This window comes from Lacerta agilis, chromosome 1, assembly GCF_009819535.1.
Source record: "Lacerta agilis isolate rLacAgi1 chromosome 1, rLacAgi1.pri, whole genome shotgun sequence".
NCBI classification, from domain to species: domain Eukaryota; kingdom Metazoa; phylum Chordata; class Lepidosauria; order Squamata; family Lacertidae; genus Lacerta; species Lacerta agilis.
In genome coordinates, this window is record NC_046312.1 from 120,718,567 (window position 1) to 120,742,097 (window position 23,531).

Consider the following 23,531-nt stretch of genomic DNA (forward strand, 5'->3'; position numbering starts at 1 on the left):
ATTTGTTGGCCGGTACAGCCGAGCGTTTTTCTTTTCATCTTCCCTGTAATGTTATTTTGAGCCTTTGCCAGAGATCTGAAAGGATAGTTGCTCCTGCAACGACCCCTTGTTTCACACCCATTCATTTTTCTCACTTTGCGGCTTTCAACCAAGCTAATGCTCTCACGGAGAGGGGGCTACAAAAAGACTTATCGATTGAGAGCCAAGTCACTTTCGGCATTTGAGCTTCTCTCTTGCTTGTGTGCTGGCCGAGATTGGTTTTAAAAAAAATAAAATCACTTTCTAGGAAGGTGTTTGGGGTGTTCAGTCTTGGGCATTGTGCAGATACCACTGGCCTCTCTCCCCATGTATCTTTTAGCGGCCTCTCACTCTCCTGTCCTTTTGACCCACTTCCTTCAGCTATGATAATGTGAAAGCCCACAGTGGGATATCTCTGTGCAAAGCTCAACTCACCCTGTGTTTTTGTGTCGCTGTGTTAGTTGCCAAGATCTGGCTGCCCTCGACACTTCTCCCCCTCTCTCGCAATTTTTAGCACAGCTTTCTTCAGCCAGAAGAAAGGGCCGACATTGCAGAAACATCTTTCACTTAGCTTCTGCTTACCTAAATGTAAAGGTAAAGAGACCCCTGACCGTTAGGTCCAGTCACGGATGACAGTGGTTGCGGCGCTCATCTCGCTTTATTGGCCGAGGGAGCCGGCGTACAGCTTCTGGGTCATGTGGCCAGCATGACTAAGCCGCTTCTTGCAAACCAGAGCAGCGCACGGAAACGCTGTTTACCTTCCCGCCGGAGCGGTACCTATTTATCTACTTGCACTTTGGCATGCTTTCGAACTGCTAGGTTGGCAGGAGCAGGGACCAAGCAATGGGAGCTGACCCCATCGTGGGGATTCAAACTGCCGACCTTCTGATCGGCAAGCCCTAGGCTCTGTGGTTTAGACCACAGCGCCACCCGCATCCCCGCTTACCTAGGAGCACTCTAATTTCAGTCCAAGCTGAAGTGCTTATCTAGCCACTTGCTCCCTCTCTTCCCCAAACAGATGGGTCTCCGCAATTTTATTTTGTTATCTGATTTATGGATACCCCACCCTTCAAAGAAATTGCCTTTGCCTGGCAGAAATGGGAATGCAATCATAGAACTAAAGTAAGAAATTATCGGCGAACTTTGTGATATGCCACGTCAAACGTAGCTCACCAGCTATGCTCCAGGAGTTGGGTGAATCTGTTAATTTCAGTGCCTCTCAATTTGTCATCCCCCGCCATCTTCAGTTTGTTTCTCTACATTCCTATGTAATTTCAATATTTTTTTAAGTGTATTCATGAAAATTCATCAGCATTTTAGTCAAATTTCTCCTAATATACACATTTTTGCAAAGACATTCATCCTATTAGGATGCATTTCTAGTATGCCATTTCCCCTAATATATGTGATTTTTAAATATGTTACTTGGCTGGATAATTGCGTGCCCAGGTGTAAAAGCGCACAGGGTGTCCGGGGCAGCCCCATGAAAGAATAAGGCATTTGACATCATTACTTGGGTTGAAATAGGCCACAACGATATTGATCACAGATGTAAGCAGTCTCTGGTGAAAGCAAAATAAAAATTTCTTTCCAGTAGCACCTTAGAGACCAACTAAGTTTGTTCTTGGTATGAGCTTTCGTGTGCATGCACACTCGTGCAAGGTTTCGTGGAGGCACGTGCAAAATGGCGCAAAACCCAAAGGCCGGGGAGGGAGACGACAGCCCTCGGGTCACCTTAGAAAATGAACATCTTACTCTCCGAAAGCTTATATGTGTGATGGCCTGGGAGTCAGACTCTGATGCTGAACCTGAGGGATCCCAGCCTGCACAGGATTCCCCGCCTCCAGAACCAGCTGAGCCGGGGCCAGGGCTTGAGCCTGAAGGATCCCCACCTGTGCTGGATCCCCAGGTGCAGGCATCAGCAGAGTCTGCTCTGGCTCCTGATGGGAGGGAGGACCCATTGCCTGCAGGTGCTCCACTCCAAGCCTCTTCAGAGGAAGCTGAGGCATCCCCTGGGTCCAGTAACCCACCAGCCTCTCCTGAGCTACAGAGGCTCAGGGCAGAGAGGCGAAGGGAGTTAAGTGTCTGCAGGAGGAGTGCTCGCCTCCAGGCCCGGAGGAGAGGCGAGTATCCAGAGGATTGGGGCGGCCCTAAGCATAGGGCCAGATAAAAGCCAGCCAGACCCAGCCCAAGTTGCGTGAGCAACTTAGTTGCAAGCGTGTGCTCAACCTGCAACCTTGTGCCTGAACCTGCCTTGGACCTTGACCTGCTCCCTGCCTTGCTCCCCGCCGGACTGACCTCCTTTGGACCCCTAGACCCAGGACTGGACTTGGACCTCGCTTCATGGACAAACCCTTGGGGCCAGCACAGTTTGCTCACGCCACACCCGCACTCCCCCTTCGCTGGGGTGCGTTCGGGAGGAACTACTAGCCATGGCTGACCCGGCGGCTGCGCTGGTGGCATTGGCCCAGGAGAACCAGGCCTTGACCCACACCGTGCAGCAGCTAAGCAATGTGGTTACGGCGCTTCAGCAGCGTTTGGATGCCTTACCGGCTCCTGGGGCCGCCGCCCCAGCTCCTGGCAAGTACCCAGTGGCCCTGCCAGAGAAATTTGATGGGTCCCCAGCAAGCTTTCCCATGTTTCTCGCCCAGGCCAAGCTGTATATTCAGGGGCGAGCTCGGGATTTCCCCGACGACCGCACCAAGGTGCACTTCCTGATCAGCTTGCTGAAGGACCAGGCGGCCAAGTGGGCGTTGCCGCTGCTCCGGCAAGACTCCCCCTTGCTGACAGACTATATGGGGTTTTGCAAACATCTGGAAACCACGTTTGCCAACCCTCAGAAGGGGAGTCAAGCCAATCGGGCAATTCGGCGGTTGAAACAGGGCAAGTCCACAGTGGCCACCTACGCCACAGAATTTCGGCTGCTGGCGCAGGACTTGACCTGGAACGACTCTGCACTGCGGGACCAGTATCTCGAGGGACTTTCAGACGAGATACTGGATCAGCTGGCCACGTTGGATCGCCCTGCCACACTGGATGCCCTCATCCAACGGAGTCTGCAGATAGATGATCGGTTGGAGGACCGTCGCCAGGCCCGGGGCCGCCGGCACTCCGGGCTCCCAGCGCCGGTGCTTCCCTGCAGTTCCGTGGCCAGAGCTGAGTCATTGGAGGAGCCGATGCAGCTCGGGGCAGCGCGGCCTCGCCTCTCCCCCTCGGAAAAGACTCGGCGTCGGGAGGGGAACCTGTGTCTCTACTGCGGTGGGAGTGGACACTACGCCCGAACCTGCCCTGAGAAACGCCAGCCACAGGTGAAACGGCCAACCCCAGTAGCCGATGGCCCAGGCTACCTGGGGCCCCAAGCATCGCATGATGGGCCCTCACCAGTGGAATTGCAACACCTCATGATACCGGTGCATCTATACCCCCCCGGTGGGCCCTGGATTCTCACTCACGCTCTGGTGGATTCGGGGGCAACCCGCTCCTATATGGACTCTGCCTTCGCCACTCAGCATCAGGTGCCGCTTCAGAACAAGCCAGAACCAGTACAGGTGGAGGCAATTGACGGACGGCTCCTACGCTCGGGCGCAGTTACTCGGGAGACCCAGCCCTTGGTCCTGTGCTACCAGCAGCACCGGGAGGTGCGAACCCTGGACATTGCCACCATGCCCCGGTTTCCCCTGGTGCTTGGGATGGACTGGCTGGAGTCGCACAATGTTCAGATCGACTGGGTCAATCGGACTGTACGCTTCCCAGACCCGGGTTCCCATGCTCAGTCCGAGTTAGTAGCAGCTGCCCCCATGGGGCAGGCTGTGTCAACGCTCCCTGCCGTGTACCAGGATTATTTAGACGTGTTCGAGGAACAGGGAGCAGACCAGCTGCCACCTCATCGGTCCTTCGACTGCGGCATAGACCTCCAGCCTGGGGCGCCCCTGCCTGTAAGCCGCCTATATTCTCTTTCGGAGCCAGAGCGTGAAGCCTTGCAGGACTTCCTTCACAAGAACCTGGAACGCGGGTTCATTAGGCCCTCTACCTCACCCACTGCCGCTCCTGTACTCTTCGTTAAGAAGAAGTGTGGGGAGCTTCGCCTCTGCCATGACTACCGGGCCCTGAATAAGATCACCATCCCAGACCGGTACCCCTTGCCCCTTATTGCAGAATTGCTGGAGCGGGTGCAGGGGGCGCAGATGTTCACCAAACTGGACCTCCGAGGGGCCTACAACTTGATTCGGATCCGTGCCGGGGACGAGTGGAAGACGGCATTCGGGACCCGGTATGGGCAGTTTGAATACCTGGTTATGCCGTTCGGATTATGCAACGCGCCCGCCGTGTTTCAACGGTACATCAACCATGTGTTCCAGGACTTGCTAGACAAATACGTGGTGGTGTACCTAGATGATATTCTGATTTATTCCCGTGACCCAGCCCGTCACGAGAGTCATGTTCGGTCCGTGTTGCAGCGCTTGCGGGAGCACCGCCTGTATGCCAAGCTCAGCAAGTGCGAGTTCCACCAGCGGTCAGTGGACTTCCTTGGACACCAACTCTCCCCTGACGGGGTGCAGATGGACCCTGGGAAGGTGGCTGCGGTTCGAGAGTGGGCAGCGCCCCGGAACCGCAAGGACTTACAGCGGTTCCTAGGGTTCGCCAACTATTACCGGACCTTCATTGCAGATTATGCTCATCGCACCACCCCATTAACCCGACTGCTGCGCCCCAAGACGCCCTTCTCCTGGGATGAGGAGGCTGAAGTGGCATTTCAGGGGTTGAAAGCCTGTTTCCAGAGGGCGCCGATTTTACAGCATCCTGATCCCTCTCGTCCCTTCGTGGTGGAGACTGATGCCTCCAGTACGGCTCTCGGTGCCATCCTGTCTCAGCAACACGGACCCGATGCGCCGCTGTTACCCTGCGCCTACTACTCCCGGCAGCTCCTTCCGGCGGAGCGTAACTATACCGTGTGGGAGCGGGAACTACTGGCCATCAAGGTGGCCTTTGAGGTCTGGCGCCATCATCTTGAGGGGGCACGACACCCGGTGGAAGTGAGAACGGACCACCGGAATCTGGAGTACCTCCAGACCACCCGCAAGTTGAACCAAAGGCAGATCCGGTGGGCGCTGTTTTTCTCCCGGTTCCAGTTCCGGATCCGCTACATCCCTAGCTCCCAAAACCGGAAAGCGGATGCCCTGTCCCGGAAACCCGAGGACGTCGCAGACACTGTACAGCAGGCAGTACCGACGACTATCTTACCACCAGCCACATTCCTGGCCACTCAGGAGGCCAAGCCACTGCAGGCTCGGGTGCGAGAACAGCAACGGGTCGACGCTTGGGCTCAGGAACGGCTCCGGGAACTGTCTGACGGGTCATGCCCTCGATATCCAGGGCTGGCCCTGCACCAGGGCCTACTGCTGCACCAGGGTCGTCTATACATCCCACCAGGACCATTGCGGGCTGAGGTTCTCCAGATGTCCCACGATGCCCCAGCAGCAGGGCACTTTGGGCGGTACCGGACCACTCATCTGGTAAGCCGGGAGTTCTGGTGGCCCCGCCTGAAGGCTGATGTGGCACGCTATGTTGCTGGTTGCGATGTCTGCCGGCGGGCCAAGGGTCCTACTGGGCGACCCCCCGGTCTGCTCCAGCCATTACCAGTCCCACCACGTCCCTGGCACACGGTCGCACTGGACTTTGTGGTCGACTTGCCCCCATCTCGTCACTGTACCTGCCTCCTGGTTTTCACGGACCATTTCACTAAGATGGTGCACTGTGCCCCCTGCCCGTCCATACCCACAGCTAAGGAGACGGCTCAACTGTACTTGCAGCACATCTTCCGCCTGCATGGCCTTCCCGAGCGTGTGGTTTCTGACCGCGGCGTCCAGTTCACATCCCACTTCTGGCGAGCCCTGCACCAGACCCTTGGGACGGAGGTCTGTCTATCTTCGGCCCACCACCCGCAGACCGATGGCCAGACGGAACGGGCAAATGCGGTGCTGGAGCAGTACCTCCGGTGTTACTGCAGCTTCCAGCAGGATGACTGGGTCGATCACTTGCCATTGGCGGAGTTCGCCTACAACAACGCAGTGAACGCCTCCACCCAGCAGACCCCGTTCCAGGCCTCCTACGGCTACCATCCACGTTTGTTCCCGGACGTGCTGCCAGCTTCCGCGGTCCCCGCAGTGACAGACTGGCTTCAGGAGCTTCAGTCCCAGCAACAATTATTGATGGAGCAACTGCGCCAGGCCAAGGACGCATACAAGGCCCAGGCTGACCGACATCGTCAGGAGGGGCCAGAACTCCATGTTGGTGATCGGGTGTGGCTCTCTACCCGTCACCTGCATCCTTCTCGGCCCTCACGAAAGCTGGATGCACGGTTTGCCAGCCCATTCACCATCACTGCGCAGGTGTCACCGGTGGCGTTTCGCCTCCAGTTACCTCCATCACTCAAGGTTCACCCAGTATTCCACCGGTCCCTACTTAGTCCAGTCGCCCCGCCCGACGAGTTCCACCCAGACAATCCACGACCGCAACCAAAACTGGCTGCGGTCGTGGATTGTCTGGGTGGAACTCGTCGGGCGGGGCGACTGGACTAAGTAGGGACCGGAGCCTGAGTACGAGGTGGAGCGCATTCTCGACTCACGATACCGCAGGGGGAAGCTCCAATACCTCATCGACTGGAAGGGGTATGGGCCTGAGGATCGTTCATGGGAACCAGCGGAAAACGTCCACGCACCTGCCTGCCTCCGTGATTTCCATGCAGCTTACCCCAGCAAGCCTGGTCCGGCCCCTCGGTTGAGGGGGAGGCCTGGGAGGGGGGATGGTGTGATGGCCTGGGAGTCAGACTCTGATGCTGAACCTGAGGGATCCCAGCCTGCACAGGATTCCCCGCCTCCAGAACCAGCTGAGCCGGGGCCAGGGCTTGAGCCTGAAGGATCCCCACCTGTGCTGGATCCCCAGGTGCAGGCATCAGCAGAGTCTGCTCTGGCTCCTGATGGGAGGGAGGACCCATTGCCTGCAGGTGCTCCACTCCAAGCCTCTTCAGAGGAAGCTGAGGCATCCCCTGGGTCCAGTAACCCACCAGCCTCTCCTGAGCTACAGAGGCTCAGGGCAGAGAGGCGAAGGGAGTTAAGTGTCTGCAGGAGGAGTGCTCGCCTCCAGGCCCGGAGGAGAGGCGAGTATCCAGAGGATTGGGGCGGCCCTAAGCATAGGGCCAGATAAAAGCCAGCCAGACCCAGCCCAAGTTGCGTGAGCAACTTAGTTGCAAGCGTGTGCTCAACCTGCAACCTTGTGCCTGAACCTGCCTTGGACCTTGACCTGCTCCCTGCCTTGCTCCCCGCCGGACTGACCTCCTTTGGACCCCTAGACCCAGGACTGGACTTGGACCTCGCTTCATGGACAAACCCTTGGGGCCAGCACAATATGGCAGCGGGAAATAGGGAGAAAATAACTCTTTCTAGGTTGTCTGGTTTTATCAGGGCACTCATCTGCACAGTGGGGTGGGAAGAGAATTCACTTTAAACAAATTTTATCGCCAGGCAACACCACTGTTGAGACCAATGGCAGAAAAAAAGGAAGGAGACTGCTGTTTTAATTTAATGCCGGGGAATAATGCCTGGGTAGTTCATTTCTCCCAGCCCAGTTACTCTACTTGTTCACCAATGGCAACTGCAATAAAAGGACTACCGGCTCATTTCTAATAAAAAATGAAGGGAGGATGCTCTGCTTATGCGTTGAACTTGCTGTCTGCGAAAGGTTCACTTACTATTCACAATGTAAACCACCCCTAGATGCTGAGTGTTTGGAATACAGATTTAAAACACTGCTCTTCTTCTTGAAAACATATGTTGTCGGTGGAAAAAGCATACCTGCTAACACTGGGACATTATAAAAGGCTACATTGAACCTGGGGGCATTTAGCTGGGGGAAGAGAAACCCAAAACAATCCTGTTAAATTAAATATAAATACATGGAAAGTGTTGTTGTTTTTTCAGAGGGACTTAAAAGCAGAGAGATATATTTATTTATTTTTTGCTAAAAATGAAGGAGCTTGTTTTCCAGAACTTGGACAATCTAGCAGGTTTACAAAGGCATAATTATTGAGCTATGTGATGCCTGGCACTTCTCATGGAGCTTAAAAAAATAATGTTTTATGGATCGTTGTTAAATGCATTTTGCAACCTGAAGGTGAAGGGCAGTTATCCTAGCATATAACCTATTTCCAGTCATAGTGGGCAGTGGCTGGACAGAGCAGCCTTTCAATGTGTGGGTGGGTGGGTGTATTCTTTATTAAAAAAATAAAATGTACATAATTATAAATTCACAGAGTAAGATGTGTGTGTGAGAGAGAGAGAGAGAGAGAGAGAGAGAAGGGAGGGAGGGAGGGAGGAAGGAAGGAAGGGAAGGGAAGGAAGGAAGGAAGGAAGGAAGGAAGGAAGGAAGGAAGGGAAAGGAAGGAAGGAAGGGAAGGAAGGAAGGGAAGGAGGGAGGGAAGGAGGGAGGGAAAGGAAGGGAGGGAGGGAGGAAGGAAGGGAAAGGAAGGAAGGGAGGGAGGGAGGGAGGGAGGGAGGGAAAGGAAGGGAGGGAGGGAAGGAGGGAGGGAAGGAGGGAGGGAGGGAGGGAGGAAGGAAGGAAGGGAAGGGAGGGAGGGAGGAAGAGAGGGAGGGAGGGAGGGAGGGAAGGAAGGAAGGAAGGGGAAGGAAGAGAAGGGAGGGAGGGAGGAAGGAAGGAAGGAAGGGAAGGAGGGAGGGAAAGGAAGGGAGGGAGGGAGGGAGGGAGGGAAAGGAAGGAAGGGAGGGAGGGAAGGAGGGAGGGAAGGAAGGGAGGGAGGAAGAGAGGGAGGGAGGGAGGGAGGGAAGGAAGGAAGGAAGGGGAAGGAAGAGAAGGGAGGGAGGGAGGGAGGGAGGGAGGGAGGGAGGAAGGAAGGAAGGAAGGAAGGAAGGAAGGAAGGAAGGAAGGAAGGAAGGAAGATATCCAGGTAGAAAACAAAACAGAACAAAAAAGAAAAAGAAATTTGATACATTACGAAAACCGTGTGTGTGTGTAATTGTAGCTATTGTTAGTGGACACTGGCTGGACAGAGCAGACTCTCAAAGTTGTCATTTTGCTGAGGTGTGTCAGGTGCTTTTCAAACATCAGCACAATGGACAGCCATTGGAGGACCCTGTGTCAGATCTGTGCCCTGAGGAATACCAATTGGCCTCGCCAGCCTACAGGAAAGAGAGAAGTGCGGAACATGGTTTTGGCAATGTGAATCATGGGTGGGGATTGAAGAACGGGGGAAATGGATTCAGTTCACGGTTAAAAGTGAATCTTCGTAATTTACATGAACATGAACTGAAACACAGCTAGCCTCCAATTTCCCACGTCTCCGAATTTTGCAGTGCAGTGCTCCAGCCCAGCAGTGGGCATGTTATGCATCTACTATGCATAGTGTGCATAGAAATACACACATCCATGAAAATAATGCACAAATTTGCATTATATTAGAAGAATTGTGCTGCAAAATGTGTGTATTGGGCAAAATTGCATATGCAATCCTTATCAAAATCCATCAGCATTTTAGAGTTCATTTGTTCTAATATACACACAGTCTCTCTCTCTCTCTTTATCACATCCATCTTTATATATACGCCTCTTCAAGATCTCTCCACCGCTTTCTGTTGCTTCCTTATGTAACAGTTACTGAATTTAGGATTAGAAAAATGAGAAATGGAGAGAAACCAAGATTAGCAGATTCATTATAGGCAATCCATTTGGGGGGAAGAAAGAGGTTGCCGAACACCTCCACTCACTCCTTAAAGCACCCATCTCATAAAGATAATTGCTGCTATATTCTTTCAGTGTCCCATACTATGGTATGGTGGACATCAACTGCTTGCCTTGCCTCGGAGGCATCTTGTAAAGATGTTGTTGTTGTTGTTCAGTCGTTCAGTCGTGTCCGACTCTTCGTGACCCCATGGACCAGAGCACGCCAGGCATGCCTATCCTTCACTGCCTCTCGCAGTTTGGCCAAACTCATGTTAGTAGCTTCGAGAACACTGTCCAACCATCTCATCCTCTGTCGTCCCCTTCTCCTTGTGCCCTCCATCTTTCCCAACATCAGGGTCTTTTCTAGGGAGTCTTCTCTTCTCATGAGGTGGCCAAAGTACTGGAGCCTCAACTTCAGGATCTGTCCTTCTAGTGAGCACTCAGGGCTGATAACATCTGTAAAGATGTTAAAGTTTTGTAACTCTTACACCTATTTGAGAAGTGGGTCGGGACCTGGGAGTTTGTGTGCAGGGGAATAAACCTTTTTTGGTCCTCTTCCCTCCTCTCCCATTTCTAACTGAGCTGCTCCTTCGGTCACATGGAATCCAAAGGAGATGGGAAGCTGATCACATCACAAGCTGTCTCTGATCTGACGGTTTCGCCCTAAGGGAAACTTTGTGTTTCTTTTCATTGTAATGGGCTGCATATGTGGGCACGAATGTTTTCTTTCTCGGGAGCGAAGCCAATTAATTTTCTTTTTTAAGTTCCAAAACTCCTCCATGGCCGCTTTGGGGATTGACTACAGCTCCCTGTTGAGTCATACCAAACAAGAACCCACAGCATGTGTTAAACCCCACTGACAAAAACTGCCCTGTATTTTTCAGTGTGAAACCAGTTCTTAGACTGTTGTTTTAGGAACATAGGAAGTTGTTTTATACTGATCAGACCATTGGTCTGTCTAGCTCAGTATTTTCCTCACTGACAGGCAGAAGGTCTCCAGGATATCAACCCTACTTGGAGCTGTCAAGGGTTGAACCTGGGACTTTTTACATTGGGCAGCACTGAACACTCCCTTCCCCTGCCAATACACAGGATACACACGGGGCGATTGTTCATCCTTACTTTAAAAAGCAAAACAGTCCTAGAGGAGCCATTCTTAAGCAGAGTACTAGCAGAGGGTGGCAGGTGCTATTTGACCCTTTCCTTTCTGCCTGTTTTCCATTCAAAATAGCTCTCTCTCCCAGCTGTCTTTCTTCCCATTTCTTCCGCCTCTCCTGGTATGTCCCGTGTAGGACCTTAAGGTCCTCAAATAATAATCTTTTGGAGGTCCCGAGCAACAAAGATGCTAGGTTGGCCTCAACTAGGGCCAGAGCTTTCTCAGTATTGGCCCCAACTTGGCGGAACAGTCTATCACAAGAGACCAGGGCCCTGCGGGATTTGGCATCTTTCCGCAGGGCCTGCAAGACGGAGCTGTTCCACCTGGCCTTTGGGTTGGTTTCTGTTTGATACTTATGCTTCATTCTTTTATTGGTGGGCTATTTGAAAATGAGACTGCAGTTTTAATTTTGAATTTTTAAATTTGTATTTTAATCTGTATTTTAAATTGATTGTTTTTATGTTTTTGTTGTGATTTTAATTAGTGTTAGCCGCCCTGAGCCCGGTTTTTGGCTGGGAAGGGCGGGGCATAAAGAAAAATTAATTATTTATTATTATTATTATTATTATTATTATTATTATTATTATTATTATTTTATTCTTGAAGATGGGGTAGCAGCTGGGAGAGGGGCAATTTTGAACAGAAGACAGCCAAAGCAAAAGGGCTTTAAGCAACAGTGCCCAACATCTGCCAGTACAGCAGCAACCAAGGCTGATTATGGTTTTTAAAAAAAAAGTTGGGGGAAATGCACAAATTCACCCTAAGTTCACTGCTAACCATATCATTGCAATATTGCTTCCCTTGCCTCCAAAGAACCTCCCAAATTGGTACAACAATCACATTGGTGTTCTGAACAAGTGCATGGTGGGAAGAGAGCAGGCTCCACCACCACCCACCCAGCACACATGCCAGTGCAAGTCTACAACATGCCTACACATATATGTGATTGGGAACAGTGCGCCATTGGAAACTTTGCAAAGACACGATTCCCAATAATGGAGAGAAGTGCCTGCACTTATGTGACCAACCGTGCGTTGACACATTGCAGATGTGTCCTGGAACATGTGCATCCCATGAGACTCATCCCATTAGGTTATATCTGCACCATACATTTAAGGCACTCCTGCGCCACAGTTGTGCCCCCCCTCCCCATAAAAGGAAGAAGCCTGGGAACTGTAGATTATTAAGGGTGCTGCCCCTCATAGAGCTAGAATTCTCTGAAACTTTAAACCAACTACAGCTCCCATGATTCTTTGGGGTAATTCATGACTGTAAAAGTGGTATAAGAGTGCGTCAAACTCTTATGTGAGTGAGTGGTTTGAGTGTGAAACTAGTGTATTCATTCAATACAGAGCCCCAAGCTTCAGAAGGGTTGTAGCTCAGTGGCAAAGCACCTGCCTTGCATGCTGAAGATCCCAGGCTCAATCCCCGCCATCTCCAGGCAAGGGTGGGAATGTTTTTTTTTTAGTACCTTGGAGAGCTCCTACCAATCAGTTGTGGACAACACTAAACTAGATGAACCAACAGCTTGATTCAGTGTACCTGTATGTTAGTTTTCTATGCTCTTTCTGTGTTCCTAAGCTAAACATTCGAGAGGAGACATAGTAATTCGCACATATAAACTATACACAAGCAGATGGAATGTTTTCTTTATTGTTGCTGATTTTGTGACAAATTTTGGACTGGGCAACTGATGCGTTTCTTCTTGATTTCTTCTTTCACAGGCAGTGAAGGTTCTGGAGAAACCATTCAAAAGGAAACATCCACCTGCGACATTTGCCAATTTGGGGCAGAGTGCGATGAAGATGCAGAGGATGTTTGGTATGGTAACAGGCATTCATTATCCATTTATTTGTCTTGGAAAGCTTGATTTCCCCTCACAATTCTTTTTCTTCCAAATTCCTCTCCTTGAAACGTAGCTAAGGTTGCACTGTTTCAGTTGTGGTGAAAAACTCGAACATGTTTCCTTCGTATAACAGGCTCCAAAAAGTTTTATTTTTTAAGAGAATGCAGAGATAGAAACAAATTTCTCCCACTCACACCTGAAATCTGGTTATTTATCATTCGTTTACACTGTTTTAATGGGATGAGGCTGCAAGCTTCAAACAGCACCGAGGCTGGAGCTGGACACCGATTTTTAAAGAGAGTTGAAAGTGATACAATAAAAGTCATCATTTTCCAAACAGGTTAAGCAGGTTTTTCACGCAGTCCAAGCTATTTAAAGCGGATTATCTTCTGTCTTTAGCCTCCTGTTATAAAAGTGGCTTAGAGGGCATTTAGACATGGATAATATTACTTTAGTTTTCCAGATTATAATATTACCTTGGTTTTCCGTATTATTCTGTCCCATTTTTATTTGTTCCCTTCTTTTCACACTTCGGTACCTGTTGTGTTATGAAATGGCAGCTTTTTGACTGATGTACTGGCACATCACGCTAAATTTCTTTCACACCACTGGGCATGGTGTGACACAACAAGGAGCATCGTTCGACAATGTTGCTACTCCCTCACCCTTCCCACGCATGTGTGTTTCTGTTCCCCCATGAAAACAGCTCGAAAGAACTGTGTGCCAGTATACTGCCCCAAATGTTGTCCCTTCATTCCCGCAATTTTCAGGGTTGCTGGGGGGATGCAAACATATTTTCTCTGCAATCTGTTAACACAGTAATGAGGGGGCAGGGAGGGAGAGAGAGAGAAAGTGTTGCAGTAGTAGTGGTGGGCATCAAAAGCTGGCATCAGCCCTGCTCCCATAGCGACAATCGCTGTGAAACTACAGGAATGAATGCCCCAACCTCTTCCCTCTACCGCCTTGGATGCTGGGGGAGAAAGGCGACCCAGATGTTCCCCAGCAGATGTAGCTGGGCTGTTAATGATTTCGAAGAACAATTAACATTATTCTGATTGGGTACAGTCTGCTCCTTTCTGCAGCCTCCCCTTCCCCCGCTCAAACCCTTCTCTATGTCTGCTGCCAAATCCCGCTCGGCAAAATGAATACTCGCTGTTGTTGTCACTATTAATTATAATTGCCTTACTTTGATACATTTTCCTGCATTAGCCACTCCGAGTGCAGGACTCTTGACATTCAAGTTTGCACGGTGGTGCAAGAGAGGAGTTTGTTTAGTTGCACAAGAGAAGAAAGAGCACCCTATTGTAGTGTGGGTCAACCACCCTTCTGTAGTTTGTACATTCTACTCTGGTTGGGGGATAAAGTGATGAGATGGGCCTTTCCACAGCTCAGCCTCCATCCAGTACAAAACGAGCCCTCTGCAAGAGTCTCTGCTGTACCCTTTTCGGTGCCTGCTGAAAACAATTTTGTTTAGAAAAGCCTACCCAGATACAGGTGGCGCTGTGGTCTAAACCACTGAGTCCCTTGGGCTTGCCGATCAGAAGGTGAGCGGTTCGAATCCACAAGACGGGGTGAGCTCCCATTGCTCTGTCCCAGCTCCTGCCAACCTAGTAGTTCGAAAGCACGCCAGTGCAAGTAGATAAATAGGCGGGAAGGTAAACGGCGTTTCCTTGCGCTCGCAGTGTTCTGTTGCGCCAGAAGCGGTTTAGTCATGCTGGCCACATGACCTGGAAAGCTGTCTGTGGACAAACGCCGGCTCCCTAGGCCTGAAAGCAGGATGAGCACCACAACCCCATAGTCGGCTTTGACTGGACTTAATCGTCCAGGGGTCCTTTACCTTTTACCTACCCAGATATTTAGAATGTCAATATGAGTTTTAACCTGCTTTTAGTTTTCTGCTATCTTAACTTTTTGAAAGTCTAAAATTATTGTTGATCATTCCTCTTATTGATAACCTTACTGCTTTATCTTTTCTGTGAACCACTTTGAGCTCTCTCTCTCTCTCTCTCTCTCTCTTTACAATCAAGCAGCATATAAGTTTTATGAAATAAATAAATCAATAAAAAATAAATGGCTTGGATCATAAGAAGAACCCATCTAAGCCAACATTGTCTTCTTGTGATGGCTAACCCAAAATGCCTACGGACAGAAAGCCCATAAGTAGGACTTGACATCACACTTCTCTCTTGCGATTCCCTTGTTTTTGGAGGCACACTGCTTCCAATAGCGGAGAGAGAAACATAGCCCTTGAAAACTTGTAGGCATTGATAGCCATATCCTCCATGAATCTCCAAGAAATGGAGGACAGGATAATATTCCCTGCTGCCTTAAGGGAGAGAAATCAGACGAACCAGGTGGCTGTTCAATTGGGCAATCAGTTCTTACTGTGAAAATTACCTGGGGTGCTCTGTTACCTGTATCGACTAGCTGTTTCTTGAAAGGAGTGTTTCAAATGTAAACTATATTTAAAAACTGGGAAGAATAAGTTACTTCAATCTTTCAGTGCATTGCCCCTACCCCACGCCACCCAAAATTGCAATCATTTTCATGAAGATTCTAATATGTGAAGGGATAGTATACTTAGCGTATGCTTTTTGTGGCAAACCCGGGTTTGCTTCTATGGAATGGGTTTGCTTCTATAAAATTGGGGGTGCCTGGCTTACTAGCAGTACATGTGAAAAGGATCTAGGGGTCTTAGTGGACCCCAAGATTAAGATGAGTCAACAGTGTGATGCAGCAGCAAAAAAAACAAGGTGCAGCAGTACCTCAGGTTAAGAACTTAATTCATTCTGAAGGTCCATTCTTAACCTGAAACTGTTCTTAACCTGAGGTACCACTTTAGCTAATGGGGCTTCTGCACGATTTCCGTTCTCATCCTGAAGCAAAGTTCTTAACCCGAGGTACTATTTCTGGGTTAGCGGATTCTGTAACCTGAAGCGTCTGTAACTCGAGGTACCAGTGTACAGTGGAACCTTGATTCTCGAGCATCTTGGAAGCCGAACAATTCAGAACCTGAATTCTGAAAACCCTGAAGTAATTGCTTCCATTTTTGAACGTGCTTCGGAAGCCAAGGCACGTTTTTCATTTTTCCCCATTGACTTTGCAGCTAGCCCATTGATCACCAGTTTTCGAATGTTCCGGGAGTCGAACAGTCTTTCGGAACGGATTACATTAGAAAACCGAGGCTCCACTGTAATGCTATAGGGTCCAGATCAAGGGAAGTAATAGTACCTCTCTATTCTGCCTTGGTCAGACCACACCTGGTGTACTGTGTCCAGTTCTGGGCACCACAATTTAAGAAGGATGTTGACAAACTGGAATGTGTGCAGAGGAGGGCAACCAAGATGATCAAGGGTCTGGAAACCAAGCCTTATGAGGAACGCATGAAGGAGCTGGGTATGTTTAGCCTGGAAAAGAGGAGACTGGGAGGAGATATGATTGTTGTTGTTCAGTTGTTCAGTCGTTCAGTCATCTCTGACTCTTCGTGACCCCATGGACCAGAGCATGCCAGGCATGCCTATCTTTCACTGCCTCCCGCAGTTTGGCCAAACTCATGCTAGTCGTTTCAAGAACACTGTCCAACCATCTCATCTTCTGTCGCCCCCTTCTCCTTGTGCCCTCCATCTTTCCCAACATCAGGGTCTTTTCTAGGGAGTCTTCTCTTCTCATGAGGTGGCCAAAGTACTGGAGCTTCAACTTCAGGATCTGTCCTTCCAATGAGCACTCAGGGCTGATTTCTTTAAGGATGGATGAGTTTGATCTTTTTGCAGTCCATGAGACTCTCAAGAGTCTTCTCCAGCACCATAATTCAAAAATTATGATATGATAGCCATCTTCAAATATCTCAAGGGCTGTTATGTGGAAGCAGGAACAAGCTTCTCTCTCCTGCTCTAGAGGGTAGGACTCAAACCAATTTCATCAAGTTACAAGAAAGGAGATTCCAACTCAACATCAAGAAAAGCTTTCCGGCGGTAAGAGCTGTTTGACATTGTAATAGTCTCCCTCTGGAGGTTGTGGACTCTCCTTCCTTGGAGGTATTAACGCAGATGTTGGATGACTATCTGTCATGGATGTTTTAGCTGAAATTCCTGCATTGCTGGGGGTTGGACTAGATGACCCTTGGGTTCCCTCCCAACTCTACAGTTCTGTTATTCTAAGCCGCCCTTAACCATATTCCATGTTTCAGATAGCATCCACTCTGATGCCTTATTGGAAGCAGTAACTCCAAGCTGCAGAGCACATTGGCACATTTTCTTTACTTCTTTTTTCAAAATGTGAATATGCGGGGGGGGGGGGAGGCACACACCCAACCACACACACACACACACACACACACACGGTTTAGCATTCCATTAGTGACGATCCTTCACTCTGTTTAAAAAAAACAAAGGCTATTCAGTTTAAAGTCTTTAACGTCTTGCTTCTTTTAATCTGCGGAAAGCTCCTTGTCTCCAAAAAGAGGATCATATATTGCTGGCATTATTCCCACCTTTAATGCATTTTGCACCAGAGTAGGCATCATGAATATTTGAAGCAAGCCAGTGGCTGCGCCCATTTATTAAGCTCCCGATTGCGATCTATCGGCAAATCGGGCATTCACTCGTCGCTCGCTTTGGGGCTTTATTTCTGAGCTTGCTAAGGAAACAATTGACTCGGGATGACAGGGAGTGATTCATTGTAACGCCCCTGATATAAAAGCGCGCATACACAAAAAGGCAGGAGAAGCATTAAGGCTTTGAGCAGGAAGGCACATTCCAGAGATCATCCCTTCACACGTGCATGTACACACACACACACACACACACACACTCAATTTTTAAAGCATCTCAGAGCTCTCAGGGAGGGTATAAATAGACCATATCAAAGGGAGAGCCCTTTCGTTTTGCAAAGTGGCTTAATGTCAGCGCATGAGCGTGTCAAAAAGCCACATCCGAAGTCCTAGACTTGTTTTGTTACAGGTCAACCAGAGTGGGAGCTCTTGTTCCTCTGGACTACTTGTAATCTATAAAGATGGCAGAAGCTCTTCAGAGTTGAAGTAGCTTGATGTAACACATGAAAATGTTCTTTTATTTAAAGGGAAATGAGAGAGGTTGGTGTTATCTTCAGAGGAAGGTTAACCTTTTGGAAAAAAACCTCCCCTTTCTAGCATATGCAGAAGGATCAAAACTTGCAGTCCTTTTGCATTCATAATTACTCTGTGATCTGTTACTTTAAAAAAAAAGAGTTTGAGTGCTGCCCCTACCCACCAGCAAATAATACTTATTATTCTTATTATATATGAATATGGAATTGTAATTATGTCAGCTACTAAAGTAAGTGTTGATAGCTTTACGTTAGGGTGCTGTCAGCTGTCTGCACTCATAATTTGTGGCTGCCAAGCTTCTGCTCATTTGCAGAAGAATAAATACGCATCTTCTCTTTTTATGTTGCATCGCTTCTTTTAAGCTATTAGTGAATGGCAATATCAGCATCATAGATGATGTCATTTGAACTCTTGGTACACGTGGCGATTTGATGTGCATAACCTTCTGTGGAACCTTGGAGTGTTGGGGCTTTTGTTGTAGGTTGTTTTTGGAATGAAAATAGATAAACACCACTCTTAACAAATCCTCATTTGGCCATAAAGCTCACTGGGTGACCTTGGGCCAGTCACTGCCTCTCAACCTACCTCACTGGGTTTTTGTGGGGATTAAATGAGGAGGAGAGAGAAACATGTACATGTATCAGTGCTATTTTTCTAGAAGCAGAGGTACCAAAACTCACCATTGATGCCTCCCTTGTTCTCTTATTACGGCCATGACGCCCACATGAGAGATGCTGGAACTGAGCTCCGGCAAGTTCTGGTTCTCTGCTCTTGTGGTCAGAATGTACCTGATTCTATTGACCACATGGTTTGGACTGCCCCCTTTTTAATACCTTTCATGAAGATTCTTCGATGTCTTCTCTATGGCTCAGGGCCCCCTCTAATAAACAACTCGTAGTCCAGTTCTTGTTGAGGGATGATTCTCCTGAAGTCACTAGAGTTATGGCACAATTTCTGACCAGGATTTTTGAAGTAAAATCTGGGGCGCTCTGGCCTGAATTATACCGGTTGTCAAAGATCTCTCCCCCTTCCCCTCTCACCCTCCCCTTATTTTATATCGTATGTCTTAGAATTTTAGCATATACAGAGGGTTTATGTTTGTTGTCTTATTTATGCCAATAAAGGTGTTGTGTTGTGTTGTGTTGTGTTGTGTTGTGTTGTGTTGTGTTGTGTTGTGTTGTGTTGTGTTGAGTTCTGGTTGGGGAAAATAGCCCTGCGTGTACTCCTCCTACAGCTTCTTGGAGAACAGGATGAGATATAAATGAAATAGATAAATTGATAGATAGGCTACTTCAAATTCCTTTCCTGGAGAGCAAACAGCAAAACAACAACAACAACAACATACCAGTGAATGATTAGGCGTGCGGGGCAGCAGGGCACAATATGAGGCTAAATTAATGACTGCACAGCACCTGGGGATACAGCTGAATTTGAACCCTCACCCCCAAGTCACTTTGTGCTAACATGGCTATTTTAAAAAAAAAAAAAAAGGTATTTTTTTATTAAAGATTTTCTTGATTTACAAAGGTAGTGCAATGTCTCTCTCGTATTTTTCCCATGTAACATTTTTACAAGTCAATTCCGTTTGTTGAGACATTAGGAAGAAAAAGGGGGGGGGAGAGATGGGCGGGATGGGGAGATGGGTGGCTATTTTGAATGCAAACATTATTCCACTTAGAGCCACTCCCATCCACCACCAGGATCCGTATGTAACCAAACGGCCATCCCTTGACCTCGTATTTCTTCTCTAATTGCAGGTATACATTATATGCAAATTCTACAGCATGCCAGTGCAGTAAGTGAAAGACCACATCAATACCCTCAAACCAAATTCTCATGCAAATAAACTCCATTATAAGAGCGTGGAAGTCTGTACAAATCATGCTGCTGTCAGCAGCAACTACCCTAAAATCAATATCGCTCGAGCCAATCAATATTTATCTTTATTATGGCCAAATATATCCCAAAATAAAGCAAGGGAAACATGCAAAGAAAACGGATATCTGATTTTTTGCCAGCTTCTCAATCCATGTGCCAATTAGATTGGAAGAGCGGTTCTGTATCTGCTCGTTTTAGCCAGAGCATCTGAATGTGATGATGTAATCCTGAGATGGGTGTGCAAAAGCTCTAAGAGGCATCTTGAAAGCCCAAGTACATCACACAGGAATTGACCGTTTACAAATGTTCATATGGGTGCACAAAAACCACGTGACCTGTTTGCGCTAGATTCTGAAGAATCTAGTTATGGCAGCATTCAGTGATGCCCTGCAATTGGTATAGCTCGAAGGGCAAATTTATACTCCATTAAATACCTTTTTCTCTCTCTTATGTTACAGACTCAAAACAGAAATAGATAGTCGCAATAGAGTAGTTTCTGTTCTGCCTCTCCCTTCCCTCAAACTGGAGCAGGGGAACAATGGACCCTCCAGATGTTGTTGAATTCCAACCATCGTCAACCTAGCTGGAAGGGCACAGCTTTCTTGCCCCTGATTTAAGTAGTTAAGCTGCTTGATTAGTACTTTTGCTAGATTTGGCTTCATGTTTGGTTTTGGAACAAGTTCAGAATGGCAGTCAAGTCATGCGCATGCTCAGAAGTGCAGGGAATGGTAGACCAGTTGAGGACTTGCTCTGTTGCACCTCATAAAGTGTTGCACTCCCTCCCCACAGAGGTGTAACGTGCTGCATCATGGTATAACTTCGGGCTTAGGCTGAAGAAACCCCTCTTTACCCTGGTTTTTGATGATAGATAGATAGATAGATAGATGATAGATAGATAGATAGATAGAGGTAAAGGGACCCCCGACCATTAGGTCCAGTCACAGATGACTCTGGGGTTGCAGCGCTCATCTCGCTTTATTGGCCAAGGGAGCCGACTTGCAGCTTCTGGGTCATGTGGCCAGCATGACAGCCACTTCTGGCGAACCAGAGCAGCACACGGAAACGCCGTTTACCTTCCCGCCGGAGCGGCGGTACCTATTTATCTACTTGCACTTCGTGCTTTCAAACTGCTAGGTTTGTAGGAGCAGGGACCTGAAAACGGGAGCTCACCGCGTTGCGAGGATTTGAACCGGCGACCTTCTGATCAGCAAGCTCTAGGCTCTGTGGTTTAACCCACAGCGCCACCCATGTCCCAGATAGATAGATAGATAGATAGATATTTAGGACTCACACTAGTCTTCTGATTGTAATTTTTAAAATTTGATTTTAGTACGGTGGTACCTCGGTTTACAAACTTAATCCATTCCGGAAGTCTGTTCTTAAACCAAAACCGTTCTCTAAACGAGGCGCGCTTTCCCTAATGAGGCCTCCCACCACCGGTGCCTTTCCACCGTTCGGATTCTGTTCTTAGACCAAGGTAAAGTTCTCAAACCAAGACACTATTTCCGGTTTTGCGGAGTTTGTAAACCAAATCGTTCTTAAACCAGACTGTTCTTAAACCGAGGTACCACTATAGCATTTTTTATATTGTTGTCATTGCAGATATTAATATTGTGCTGCTTGAAGCAACTGGGTGCGTAAAAACCTGGCCATCAATCAATCAATCAATCAATCAATCAGTTATTGTGGTCCATTAGCAGACTCTTTTTGGAATGAAATATTGTCCAGACCCATTGGATATTATTCAAAACTTTACTTGCACAACTTTCTTCAAAACAGAACAAAAGCATGAAAGATACATCCAAATAATTCCATACAATATCTTACGCTGTCCTGCACAAGTTAAGCATCTTAGAATTAAACATAGTTCCAAACAGACCTATAAGCAAAGGTCTCTCCTTACAGCCTCCATTTTTCCTGGAGCTGTGTCACTCCCTTCAAGAGAGTCATTTACACATCCTTATTCCCACAGAGCCTGGGAACAAAGACTTAGCCACCACCCTTCCAAGAAGGTAAATTTGCAATTCAATAGCTCTTACGCAACCCAAGGTTAAACACTCGCCTGTTACCTACTAGAGAATAACTACAGTTAATTATCAACCCATCTAGGAGCTCGTTGTTGTTGTAGTTGTTCAGTCGTTCAGTCGCGTCTGACTCTTTGTGACCCCATGGACCAGAGCACGCCAGGCACGCCTATCCTTCACTGCCTCTCGCAGTTTGGCCAAACTCATGTTGGTAGCTTCGAGAACACTGTCCAACCATCTCACCCTCTGTCGTCCCCTTCTCCTTGTGCCCTCCATCTTTCCCAACATCAGGGTCTTTTCCAGGGAGTCTTCTCTTCTCATGAGGTGGCCAAAGTACTGGAGCCTCAACTTCAGGATCTGTCCTTCTAGTGAGCACTCAGGGCTGATTTCTTTGAGAATGGATAGGTTTGATATTCTTGCAGTCCATGGGACATCTAGGAGCTCAGAGAGCACTTATTTGCTGTTCTTTAGCTTCAATGGATACACATAGCCATTCTCTACTTCAGTGTCAGTTGAACAATTGTACAGTTGTGATACACCCTGGGATTTTTTGATGAGTAAGAAATTCAAGAAATAATAACATAATATTCACCCATAGTATGCTGAAACAAGAGTGCTTCTGCATGCACAATTTCTATGAGCAAATGGACGCAGCAAATCTTTCTTGGCAGCAAACATCCCCTCAGTGTTCAAGAAGCGAGTATGCATGCTGAACAACACTTCTGCTTCATGTTCCTGTGCCGTTTGTGTCAAAAGGTGTTAATATTCTTGAATTATGGGTGATGGGGTCTATCTTCATTTTTAACAGTACAGGTGAAACTCAAAAAAAAAAAATAGAATATCATGGAAAAGTCCATTTATGTAAGCAATTGTTTTCATTAGCTACTGGAGTTTAATATACGAGATAGACTCATGACATGCAAAGCGAGATATGTCAAGCCTTGTTTGTTATAATTGTGATGATTATGGCGCACAGCTGATGTAAACCCCAAAGTTGAAATTGTTAATTTGGGGTTCTCACCAGCTGTACGCCATAATCATCACAATTATAACAAACAAAGGCTTGACATATCTCGCTTTGCATGTCACGAGTCTATCTCATATATTAGTTTTCACCTTTTAAGTTGAATTACCTGAAAGAAATGAACCTTTCCACGATATTCTAATTTTTCGAGTTTCACCTGTATGTTGCAAGCATGTGCTTACCTGGGGTGGGTGGGGGTTGTGTGGTGTGTCTGTGTGCCTTTCGAAAACAAAGTGGGTTACTGTGGGGCTTTTTTTTTCAGCCAGAACTCTGTTGTGGCACCTCTCAAGTGGGCGCCATTGTGTTCATGGTGAGTTCTGGCACCTCTTTCCCTAGAAAAATAGCACTGGAACGGTGGCTGATTTGCTATATTTCACTTGTTTATGGGTATTAGGTATCTTGCAGTGTCTGGTACTTGCTCCCCCCCTCCCCCCGCCATAAATTAAAGGGCAGAGTTTGCATGCTGAGTGAACTCAGCAAAATACCGCTACATTATTATATAACTCCCTGTGTTTAAGAGAGCCTTTCTTTGCATGCTTGGGAAAGTGCCCATAAAGGATAATATGATAATGCACATCAAATATTAATTTGCATTGACACCTAATCTTCTGTGTATATCAGGGCATTACAGCATGAACGAACATGGGTAGGCGCTTCGGACTGGACTGTTTGGGGGCGGGGAGAAACCTTTCATCATTTCGCAAAATGTATGGGAACAAAGTGTCCTCCCACACACATCCCCATCAGCTTATACATTTCGCTGAAGTCAT

General features: G+C 48.0%; 1 protein-coding gene across 1 annotated transcript in view; it reads left to right on the top strand.

Moving 5' to 3' along the window:
• Positions 1–23,531, top strand: part of TMEFF2 (transmembrane protein with EGF like and two follistatin like domains 2) — a 250,904-nt gene that overhangs the window by 156,750 nt on the left and 70,623 nt on the right. The window contains 1 exon segment of the mRNA XM_033168959.1: positions 12,631–12,727. Within this exon segment, the coding sequence (XP_033024850.1) occupies positions 12,631–12,727 (97 nt within the window).